Here is a 13103-nt window from a genome sequence, read left to right as displayed (position 1 = left end):
TATGGATGTGGTCATGTATAGTGCATTGTCTAGTTTTCCTTTAATGAACAGGAGTTTACATTGCAAGTATTGTGTCTCTCTTCAGCGGTCTCTTACAGACCCTTATCTGGAATGCGGTTCATATGGGCGTGGATGTGTACTGTGCATCTCTACCTACAGGCCTCGGGGTGTACAACGCATGTGCTGGTCTTTTTCCTGAGGAATGGGAGCTTATACTGTAGTTACTCTGTTCCACTTCCACATTCCATGAGGAGGATACACGTGGGTGAGTGTGTGCACATGCATGTGACTTGGGATTCTGAGTTTGGGACTAGATGGAATTATTAGGTAATAATTGGATTGGGATTGTTAGTGAGTGGTAAATACCTTACCTGTGTGGAAACAAGCAATATAGAAATCCAGTGTTCAGGAAAGTGATATGTAGCAGAGGCTGACCATTGTCTAGGAAATGGTTTCCTTTGCCTCTTAAACATTCAGCCAGATCATATTTCTCCACTTTGGTTACAATGAAGTGAAGCATGGATGCCAATTATAATCAATGCAATGTGAGCAGAAGTCAGACAAAACACAGCTTCTTTTTGCCTTTTAAGAAATCTTATACTTGCAGTCCTTCTTTTTCCCCTTCTGCTGGCTCAGAGATTTAGAATTCACCTTGCTAAGAGTGTGTCAGATGGAAAGAACATGAGATGGAGACTCAAACACTAATTAGAACACAGTTCCTGGTGGTCAAAAATACTAGCTTTAACTTTTATGTTACTGATAAAGAAATATCCAGATAGGTGCTGGTGTCTCACGCTTACAATCCTAACTACTCAGGAGGCTGAAATCTGAGGATCACAGTTCAAAAAGCCAGTCCAGGCAGAAAAGTCCATGAGGCTCTTATCTCCAGTTAACCACCAGAAAACTGGAAGTGTCACTGTGGCTCAAAGTGGTAAAGTGCTAGCCTTGAGCTGAAGAGCTCAGGGACAGTGCCCAGGCCCAGAGTTCAAGCCCCATGACCAACCAAAAGAGAAAAAGAAATATACATGCTGTTTGAGCCATTTGTAAGTTACCCCATGAACACATTTAGTTGAAAATAATAACATTTTTAAAAATCCCTTAAATATCTATTAAGCTATTAATCTTAATAAGCTGGATATTAAGCTATATTATAGACAACTAAATGCATATATGTATAAAAATGCTCAGATAGCTACAGGATTTCTGCTACTTTTAAACTTTCTTTATAGCATTTTAAAACTAAGCATATTACTGTATTTAATGACACCTGGAAAAATATCTTATGTTCAGAAAATTAATGTAATGGAGGCATTTTATTAAATATTCCATGATTTCTCCGTGTAAATTATAACAAATAATATATATTCAAATCAAATATAAATCATGTCTATAAATATATAATACTGTGATTGAGAATTCCATTTGATAAGCTAACCAGTCTCCCCCTTGAATCCCAGTCCTTTTTGCTTGTATTTTGTTTTTGAGACAAGGTCTTGCTACACATTCTCTGGCTGACCACAAGCTCAAGATACTTGTGTTTCTGATTGTCAAGTAACTGGAATTACAGGTGGGTAATGCTACCAGGCTTTTTTCTTTTCTGTAAGAGTTTGAATTTATGACCTTTAGGTACAAGTGAAATCAAAGTAGATGACTGAAAGAAATTAATTTTAACAATACCATCCAAGATCTACTTCAGAGGAAGTAATTCAGAGGAAGGTTCAGCCATTTTCACAAAGTTGAGAGGTCATCAGTAATGTTAGTAATGTGATGTTGCCACTATCAGAAAATGCTGCTTAGGGCATCAGTACAATACAACAAATTCTAATGTAGAATTAAATATACACTAACCAGTGTGTATATTCTCTATCACACTTGAAAAGGGTAGTTGTCAACAGCATGATATAAACAAGCAACTGCTTCTACAGCTCTAGTTTCATTACTTTTCAACAAAAGGTATAAAGCCACTATGATGAAGGAGCTTAATGTATACTTTATGTTTAACTGAGAATATTTACATAATTAACTATGTGTTCTCCTACTTAGTTGATACATTCAAGAAGGAAGTGCCTGAAACTGAACATCGGAAGCCTCTTCCATGTGTCCATATTTTACCTTTGACTGTTGTGCCATAGGATTCACAGCTTGATTCTGTTTCCTACATAGGACCTGCTCCCCCCTCCCCCATTAGATATGTGAGGGTCCAACATTCATGGGAAACCATGACAGCTTACTTAGATACTTCAGAAGGGAAAATATATTTCTACATTCCAACACGTTCCGATATTCTAGGGAAGAACTAAGATAATGATGATTCTGAGAGACGGAGAGCTTACAATCTGATAGAGACTGCACAGAGTATTGCACTTCTGATGAGGGTCTTGAACCATGAAGTGAGAATTTGAACTTCTCCTTCTCCTTTTCTCCATCTTTACTCTTCTTCTTCCCAAGGTCTTTTGCATCTGATTTTTCTAACATATTAAAAAAACATGGTGAATCTTTCAACTAGTAAACCTCAAACGATGATTCCTATTTAGTCATTGTGTTTGGGGGTTTGGGGGAACGAGGCCAAAACAATATTATTATTTAAATGTACAACTGTATCCACTATTTTACTAAAATACAATCTCTTCTAATTAGATAAATCACAATAAGTTTACAGAAAAGATTTGAAATTTGAAAAAATTGAAAAGTGACATGAACTCTGAAAGATATGAGGCATTACTCATTGTATATTATATTATTACAATCTAAATCATTATATATATTTATGTTTATTTCCTTGAGTATATCTTATTGATACAAAATTATAGTGTCAGGCTAATTTTTTCATTTTAAAATTGAACCCAAAGAATAGCAAAGTAGATACTAAAAGCTGAGTCCTAATTGTAGAGTCCATGGAGATCATTTGTTTGGGGAGTTTTCATATCTGAAGAAACAGTTTTTTGGATCCAAAACATCTGACCAACATCTAAAAATCAATCTTCACTGGCCAATATGGCCATGTATGAAATCTAGGACTCTTTCCACTATTTGAATGGCCGAGCACGCATATATTTTATAAAACATGTCCTCCTCTAATATTAAAAAATGCCCCCAGCCATTTAATTTGTAATCTGTCCCAATTTTAAACAAAAATTTAAATTGTCTGCATTATCTTATAAATATACAATTATCATTGTTCATATTTTTCATTTTTAAAAATTGTATACATAAAAACAATGATGCTATTTATAGTGTAACTTTTTATACAAAGTAACTAAGTTTTATGTCTTATGTATACAGTAAATTGAACACCCCAGATATAAAAATAACTATAACTTCAAATATAGAAACATTTAACTGGGAAACCTATGTATACAAATTACATAACAAAATTGTCTTTGAGGGTTGTTTGTATAAATATTGAATTCAAAGTAACTAATTTTAGGTAGTGGCATGTGATTTTTATATATAATTTTTAAATTGGACTTCACCAGTTTTCAAACTCCCATTGAAAATTAGCATTTATAAATACCTCACAAAATTATAAATTTTTTAAAAGTCTGTTTAATTCAGAAATTTAAAAATTTCTTACGAAGTACCAAATACAGGTTTCTGAGCTCAGGGCAATGGTATTCCTCTGTCATCTATTTCTATCCACTTGGCAAAACCCCACTCTAAGTCAACTCAGTGGCTGAGTCACCTGGATCATCTCCAGGAGCACCAGCTTCCCAGAGGAGGACAATCTATAGGCCTAACTATATGGATTTTGTTTCCATGAGGCTTCATCTTCCACCTTTGCCTTACACTTAGCCCGCCTACCCACAGACAATAGAAGACTTTTATCAGAAATCCTCAGCTTCGGCATCAAAGCTGTTGGTTGACCCATCTACATCTGTACTCTTCCTTCCCATCCTCCCATGACCTGTACCTACCCAAGCACGGAGGAACTGCTGCTTCCTCTAGGTTGGACCTATACCTCCACTGGAGATGTGAGCCCCACTCTTCTTGCCTTTTCAAAAAATATACATTACTGCTTTTATCTAAGGTGGATCTTCGCAATCACCAGTTACAACTCTTAAGTTCCTCCACATAAAACAGATATTAGTCTCGGTGCATCCACATTGTGGTTCTTCAGTACTTGAAGGCCAAACTCCTTAGAAGTTTGCCAGTAAATGAACTCTCTTGAATGTCTTCTAGTCCTATCTGTCCCCAGAGTCCAATGGCAAAAACTCTGATGGAGTAATTCAATTTCTCATCATAGTTCATCTCTATACAATACTAGACACAATCTCTCTGATACTTGAAACACGTTTCCTTTGATTTCAAGGCTATCATCTCATTTGTGCTTTCCTTCTTTGACGATGTTTGGGCTTGCTGATCATTTGGACCAAGCTCAGATGTTCCACTGCTCTTAGGCTGTCTCAGCCTCTCCACTGCTCTCATTCATGCTGTCTCCTCGGGAAGCACCACTCATGGTTTCTATAGCAGAGACAACTCAATGCTTCACAAATGGATAGCACCAGCTCAGATTCGTGATACAAAAATATTCTCTTGACTGTCTTAAGAGGACTTCAAGTTCCGTATGTGTGAAATCATTTTATGATCTCTTAGTACTATCATATACCTAGCTTTGTAACTCATATAGCTACTAATTATGTTCAACACGGTCTACCTTTTTGTTTTTGCAGTATCTTTTCAATCAATCATCTACACCTGTACCTCTTGTTTCCACTACCTTGATCTATCTATCTATCTATCTATCTATCTATCTATCTATCTATCTATCTATCTATCTCTTGTACTATCTTGTTTCCACTCCCAAGCTTTTATCTTCTCATGTGAGTCTACATGGCAGCCACTAAACTCAGTTTTTAAATCCACTCAAAATCTCCCATCCCCTCATCCACCCCCAAATCTCTCATGATGATGACAGTGTCCGCTTTTGATAAAGCAAGTCAAATCATGATTCTGTTGTTTTGTTTTTCACAAATAGTCCTTTTGTTTGTCACTATCAATCTCAATATTAAATAAATTTTGAACTGGTGGTTTATATCTCTCAGCTCATTTGACTTAAGCACCTTTCTCATCCCCAGTAGCTTTTCCAGAACTACCAGCTTCACCATGTAGCACTATGAGTTTTCCCAATTCAAACTTGGGTGTCTTCAGCATGTTTACTTTTCTAGTGAAGACATCATAAAGTGGATAAATCTACCTGCAAGCCCTTTCTCTGTCTTTCCCAGTGCTGTCTGGCATCAATTTATTAACTAGTTCTGTCATGTCATTTGTTGGCACTTCTTCAGTCATAATTTCCATCATCTTCTTCCATATTTGGCAGGCCTGTTGACACTGTATAGGAGGTACTGCATATCTGTTTGTGTTGTTTTTCAGTAAAACCAATGCAGAACAGATGAAGCAAATGAACACCTATAGTGTTGGCATCAACATGAGTTCCCATCATGGTCTGCCACTTTTTGACCACAGATCACATTTTTTGTCAGGTGAGATCCCTATCATGGAGGTGGGTCAGGCAGTTCTTGCCCTAGACATCCTCAGTAATGAGCTTGAATTTTCTAAATGCAGCTCCATCACTTTGCAGATCCCAGAGGCTCACTTCAAACATCCAAACTTTCAGGCCATCAGAGGCAATTCTGATTCCTTGAGGCTTTACAAGTAGTATTTTCCCAGTATTTCTCATATGGAACCTAGCTGGTGCTTTCATATCGTGCCAATCTTTCTTAGAAAACAGATCAATCACTTTCTTCTTGGCTCCCTTTTGCCCCCTTTTACAAGTCGCTTGTTCTTGCCATGTTGTTTCCTTTGCCTGCCATGCTCTTCCCTTCACGGTCCCCCTCCTCTTACGAGCAATATAATCTCACCTTCCATCACCGCTAAGGTTCCCTAGGGAATTTTCCCTTGAAAACTCAGGAGAAACCGTCCCTGGTATGAACTATTAAGGTCCTGTATTTTCCTGCAAAGCTCCTGTTTGCTTTGAGGTGGATGTATGTTAGTTACTTTCATCATCACTAATGTTAGTCTGTCACTAGAGTTTAGGGACTAGACTGTAACCTTCAGGAGTTGAATTCCACATCTACTTCTATTTACACAACTAATTCCAATTCCTTGAAAATGGATGGTATTCTGATTAGGAAGTAGAATATTTGAATGAATTAATAGATGGCTGAATGGCTGGATATTAATTTGTGAGACATGAGCAAAAGCTTCTAGAAGCAAATTAAGTTGGACTATCCTGGACAGAGTTTATCTAATCTGACTTATTTGCTTTTCCTTTTTTATTATTTTGGTAAACTAATGCATCCTAGATCATTTCAAGAGGGGGATGTTGTAGGCAGATATTATTCACATATTTGATCATGATATACAGTTGAGGAAAATCTAAAGTAAAAATTCCTGTCAATTTTCAGTTAACATTTTCTTTGTTGTTTTGTAGTGGTTTGCTCACTCCAGGTACGTAAAGCTACATCCCTAGTTCCTCCAATCCCTGCTCCTTGCTTCAACACAATACTTTCGCTCCATAGCCCAGAACGATATCAGACTCCAGCCTTTTGCCTCACCATCCAACAATGCTGATATTAAAGGCATGTGCCACTACACCTAGCCTCATTCTTGGATTTCTGGTTTCACTACTGTAGCCCAGGTTTGAGACTTTCCTACTTCTGCCTCAAAAGTTAGACATAATCATAATGAAGAATAATTCTGACACAACATAAATATTTTACAAAACAGAAATATGTGAAAGATCATTTTAGATAACACCTAGGTATGTAGAAGACAGATTTAATTATAATTCACATAACTATATGAAATATTTCAGCAGGTACAAAAATTACTTGTAATTTGGGGAAGAGAAATAAGTTTGTACTTTGTAAACTAAGTTGCAATTATTTTTTTTTCAGTTTTGACCTTCTAGCTTAGGATCAAGTATCAAAAAATCATAATCAGACCTGTACTCATTTCACATATACAAAAAAAAAACAGTAAAATTTTGCCTTCATTGTTTTGGTCCATCCCAGTTCACATATAAATATGAGAAAAAAAAGTCTTTGACAGAAATGTAGATTACCATGTCTTTTCCTATATTAACATTGGATTTATTTAGCATCAAGGTAAGAAAGAACAGTGTGATATAGAACAATAGTTACATATAGTAAAAAAAAATTCTACATTCTAATGACCTTGTTAGGAAAGATATAAATGGCCTGGCAGTTTTCACAACACTAAAGAAATGATAGTGACTATAGAAAGACATTACCTTTAAGGTTAGGGCTGTGGCTCAGTGATAGAGCACTTGCCCAGCATCTGCAAAGCCCAGGTTGAAGTGCCAACACCACACACACACACACACACACACACACACACACACACACACACACCATTAGCTTCTACTAGGACTGTGAAGCTATTAATATGCAATCTGTATGTATCTGACATTTTGCTGGAACACATCTTACCTTTAGGAGTTCTTTCACCTTTCTCAGGAAGTTTCAGTACTGTTAAGGAAGATTCAGTTCTAAATTCCTTCAAGTCCTTTGCTTCCTTTATTTCCTTCAACTCTTTGCCATTCTTTACCTCTTTCACAGGTTCTTTTAATTTGGTGTCTATCACTACTGTTTTGCTTTCAGAGCTGCTGTCATCTGACAGCCTAAATTCAGGCAACACTTCTTTTAAGAGCTCCCAGACTTTGTCCACATATCCTGGGCTTAAGAGAAAAGACACCAGCATTAATTTCCACAAGACATGTTTTCACTTCACATCAAGAAGTTGTTGACAGAAAAATCAGCTTGCTATTTATAAGACTCATTTCAATTGTTACATAAACGAGTAGTTACAAAATGCTGGTTGGTAGCTCAATGGAGATGTGGCATGCTTAGGGTACAAGACTGGGAAACAATATCAACAGTTCCTTCCTTCTTGGATATTGTGAGCTCAGAATACATGTGTGTGCACGCACGTGTGTGTGTGTATGTGTGTGTGTGTGTTGGTTTGAGGACTTGAACACAGGCCCTGGATGCTGTCCCTGAGCTTTTTTTCTCAAGACTAGCATTCTACCATTTGAGCCACAGCTCCATTTTCAGCCCTTTGGTAGTTAATTGGACATAAGAGTTTCAAAGACTCTTCTACCCAGGATGGCTTCAAACCTTGATTCTCAGATCTCAGCCCCCTGAGTAGCTAAGATTATAGATGTGAGCCATTGGTGCTTAGTGATTTTTTTTGGGGGGGGGGTATCTGAATACATATGTAACTTAGGCAGTTGTGTGTTGATATAACCCAGAGTTTGATAAATAGGGGTCATGTCATGAACACATGCGTCGATTAGGTATGATATCAGGTTTGTAGATGTAACTTGAAAGTCACTGGCAAAGAGCTTGTTATTTGAAGTCATGGGCCAGAAGTCCTGTTACATACATCTAGTGACTAGAAGGAAGCCTGGAAAAGGGCAGGGTGTAAGAAGGCTTAAAACCAAAAGAGCATTGCTGTTGTTCCAAGTGAATCACATTTTGTGAGATGAGTTTATTAAGATCAAATACTAGAATGAAGAATGAATAAGTGAGAAAAAAGACATGCATGCTAACAATGCGAAGGGCTTTGCTGACTTTGCAGAAAGCTGCTTCACTGGTGTGGGGGAGAAGGAAGGACGGGAGTGTGAGAGGAAATTGGGAGATGTGGTGCTGATGATAGTGTATGAAGACCATCAGTTCATTCATTCATCCATTCAGATTTGCTTTGAGGAAAGTGAGCTGAACTCATGGTTTGTGAACAATCATTGCCTTGTAGACCTGAGACTTGCTTGAGTGCTTAAACTGCTCTCCACTGACCACCAGATCCCTCGGACTTGGCGAAAGTGCATTTACTATTTGCTGTATGGCTGCATTTAATCCCATAGCAGCTCTGCAACAGAGGTATTATAACCTTTTCATAAAAAGATTTTTCTTCCTGCCTTGGGATCAAACCAAGGCAAGTGCTCTACTTCTGAGCCACAACTCCTGCAAGTATGAACTGAGTTTTAAAGGATTATAAGTTTATGTGATCGTATAACTAATAGATAATGGTGTCAGGATTCAACCATGTTTGTGAATCTGAAATCTATATTATTGTTACCTTTTTTCTCTATAATATACCAAGTGCTATACTAGAAAGAACACACATTCAGTACCACCACACAATTACATCATATAATGTCTTGAGCACTCACAAGCCCTGCAATACAATACTATAAAATACTATTCTCCAACATTTTGCAAAACATGACCTTTCTTGCAATTTTCCAAGACTAAGAATATCTTAAGAAAATCTTCAAAAGAAAGAAAAAGTATTTATAAACAACTTCATCTTCAAACCTACTGGAGAGTAATGACTTCCGGTAGCCAGCCTGTGAGTGCATGAATAACTGTGAACTCTCCCAGTTCTCTCCTCTGTGCTATGTGGATGCTAAAAAGAAAAACATATGATGCTAAAACCACCAAAACTTGGAAATGCAGAGCAATACACAGCATTAGGAATCACAACTCAATAGCAGCATAACAATCAATATTGGGTCCCATACTGGTTATACATTGTGATGCAAGAAAATATTTTCTCAACAGCCAGATGATTTGTTTTGTGAAAACATCTCAGTTGGTCCAATGATAAAATTTCAAATGTATTTACAAAACATGCATAGAAACGTTACTTTTCCAAGGTTTAAAATTCCATATACGTAATCATACTCATATAAAATATGCAACATGCAACTCATTTTATATATTCAATATATGGTCATGTTATTTATGTATGTATAATCATGTTCTGTGTACAGGTAGAGCCATTCAATTTCAATTCATTCATTTCAATTTCAGTAGTTATCTTGAGATGCTCATGAGCCTGTATGTTTAACCAGTCTTATACATGATTGGTCAACAAGAGCATCAGAAATTCTTAGTGAAAGTCTTAGATAATTGCAGAGAAAGCAGAAACACCTGACACATCCTGTACAAACGCAGACTTGCCTGCATGACAGAAAGCCACGGGTTGTGATGGACCAAATACCACAGCACTCAGTTATTTTGTTTCTGTTTTTCTTGAGATGCTTCGTCTGATTACATTTATATGTAGAAATGCCCTTCTACCTGGGAGTGCCAGCTGTCCTCCAGGAATAAGAACAATGTTCTTCATTGGTGGGAGTGCTGATGGTACTGGTTTAGAACTCATACCATCTCCATCACACATTCCTTATTTATCAGTTTGTATTGTTTTGTTATGGGCTGTGAAATTCCACATGACTACGTGTGTCAAAGGTAACATATATTTGTTGATATACTTCAGTCTGGTCCACACTCCTTTGAGTGACCTCATTTGTGTAGTGACATTGAAAATCCTATGGAAATTACTGTTTCTTTCGTGGCATTATTTCACACTGATATTTAACGAACAACAATGTGTTTGACTTTTTAAATGCAGAATGCTGAACCTCATGAAGAGAGTCATTCTAGATTATAAAATCTGAGATGACAGGGAAAAATTTAAATTCAATCATATAAGGAGGTTTTCACTGGCAGTCTTACAAAATATATTGCATGTTGCTTGGTATTTTATTTCCAAGCCTAATTTGTTTATCTTTAAAAAAACAAATAGCTCCATTACTCATGTTCCTATTAATGTCTACTGAGATAGAAAGAAAGATACAGTGCTGCTCTATGCAAGCCATATATTTAAATACTGCATGTATTTAATACAGCACTGATCTTCAGAACTTCAGGTTAGGCCTGAAAAATAGAAACAGTAATTACATTTTTAAAAATTCTTTTTTTTTTTTTTTTTGGCCAGTACTGGGCCTTGGACTCAGGGCCTGAGCACTGTCCCTGGCTTCTTCCCGCTCAAGGCTAGCACTCTGCCACTTGAGCCACAGCACCGCTTCTGGCCGTTTTCTGTATATGTGGTGCTGGGGAATCGAACCTAGGGCCTCGTGTATCTGAGGCAGGCACTCTTGCCACTAGGCTATATCCCCAGCCCTTAAAAATTCTTATCATGTATTTTTTTTTAACAAAACTAAGATAAGTGCCATCAGTGTGAATCTTGATAGTATTCAGCAACTGAAAATGATCTGGCCTCAATTCTTACAAAAATCATTAAAGACTGACAGCTGGGTTAACGGAATGCTCAATAGACACTGAGGGAGATGAGACAGATGTAAAGAATGGGACTGGACGTCATTGTTTTTATCTTGTAGCTTTGGGAGACAAAAAGGAAGCAGAGCCAAAAGAAGACCAACACAAAGTGACCCTGCCCAGCTTCTAACTGGCATTGTTGTATTTTCTCAGCAGGAGCACATGGCTGACAGGATGGGTTTGTTAAAGTATGTGGTGTGTTCTGTTCAATACAGAGTATGGCATTGCTATGACACACTGCTGAGGGTATACAGTCCAGACCTGCAAAGGATTCTTCCACTGACTGATAATATAAAGTTGTGTATTTCCAATCCAAGCATCTAACTTTTCTCTGCACTGTAAATTGCATTGCTAGGGCCAGAATGGAATAAATCATGGCTTTTCCACACACAGGAATGTAGGACACAGAGCATATTTTGCAAGCATATTGAAGCAAATGTCTAGTATTAATTATTAACCTGTCAAAGTGACCTATGTTACGAAAAGTGTGGAGAGCTCACTGACATTCATGTAAAAAGTTCAAGTTGTTAAGTTTTGCAAGTTATTGCTGTAAATGCCAAATCTAAAACTTCAATTCAATTCTAGTATACCGTGCAGGATTTAGGCAAATGAATATTTTCCTATACCAAACTATTTATTTTGCTTCTAAACAGAAACATATTTTCCACAATCTACTTTCTATTTACAGTCTAAGAGTAGGTATAGAGTGATGTTGAATATTATTTCCTCAGGAATTTTTGTCTACTAGTTACTTAAAATTGGGTGCTTTGACATATTAGTTGTAATTTACAATACTACAAAGTTTATTTTTCATTCATTTTTAAAACGAGTCTTTAATTCCCATTTCCTGCATGGGGAGCTGGAAATGTTTCTCTTTCTCTCTCTGCCTATGTCTTGTTCTCAGTCTTGCTCTCTCACTGTCTCTGTTTCTATCTCTCATTCGGTCTCTCTTTATTGTTTTAAAATTGACCCTTGCTAAAACTTTCATCTAGCAAAACATTAAGCTACTCAAAATGGGCATACACTTGCTGATTTCTGTCTTTTTTATGCAAATAAAGTTTGGACATACTCCACATTTGCCAGCTTAATGATTGCCTTAGACAACAACATTGGCCAAAGTTCAAATTCACAGGTTGTAGCTGGAAGCAATAGATTATTATCTTCATCAAAAGGGAAGAAGTCATCAATTGTTATCTTTCTCCAGCAACCCTAAAAAATAGGAAAAATAAAGAATGTAATATCAATAATTGAGAGTTTTCTTATTAAACATCAAACTTGTGCACCATGGATGTCACTGTTTACTGTTTTTATACATTTATGGTAGCATCTTTGAAGTCTGAGATACTGTTTTTCAGAATTAATGTCCTAGTGTATTTTAGTTTATTTACTATTAGTTTGTGTTCTCTTTATAGTACAGCTACATCTGTATCAATTCCTTTCTTATTTCTCCAGGTCTTAAGAGCTCATAAATATTTGAAACAGGAGAACTAAAACATCAAAAAGCCACAAATAAGCTTGACTATTATTCATTTATTTCATGTTTCCACAATATAAATTCTTCAAGTATAATCTGAATAATTATTGCTTATCCTGATACATGCTCACTGACCTTCATATCTAATTTCCATCTTATATGCTTGTTCCTAATTAAAGGTTCATTAAAAAAAAGAAGTAACAAGAATTTGTAAAATTTAGCCTATTATTTTAAAAATACAAGATGAAAGAAATGATAACATTGATTGTGAATTCAAGTAAATATGTATTTTTTACTTTAGTTTTACCTACAAGTTCTACTACAAATGAATTTCTTTGCTAAAAAAGTATCTTCAGCAATGATATCAAGGCATGTGTAAGGATGGCCTATTGCCACTAATTATGCACAATTTGCTGGGGGAAGGTAGCATGCAAGTCACATAAAATATGGCTAAGGTACTCTTGGGATGAAAGGAAAGTCTGACA

The 13103-nt window shown here is 36.6% G+C and overlaps 1 protein-coding gene across 1 annotated transcript in view; it reads right to left on the bottom strand.

Moving 5' to 3' along the window:
- Positions 1-13103, bottom strand: part of Adgb (androglobin) — a 94514-nt gene that overhangs the window by 64515 nt on the left and 16896 nt on the right. Inside the window, exons 6-9 of the mRNA XM_048354251.1 lie at positions 12214-12353; positions 9343-9429; positions 7452-7699; positions 2334-2468 (exon numbers count right to left, since the gene is read on the bottom strand). Of these exons, the coding sequence (XP_048210208.1) occupies positions 2334-2468; positions 7452-7699; positions 9343-9429; positions 12214-12353 (610 nt within the window). The remainder of the gene's footprint in view (positions 1-2333; positions 2469-7451; positions 7700-9342; positions 9430-12213; positions 12354-13103) is intronic.

Source organism: Perognathus longimembris, chromosome 9, assembly GCF_023159225.1.
Source record: "Perognathus longimembris pacificus isolate PPM17 chromosome 9, ASM2315922v1, whole genome shotgun sequence".
NCBI lineage: Eukaryota > Metazoa > Chordata > Mammalia > Rodentia > Heteromyidae > Perognathus > Perognathus longimembris.
This window is presented reverse-complemented; position numbering and strand designations above follow the sequence as displayed.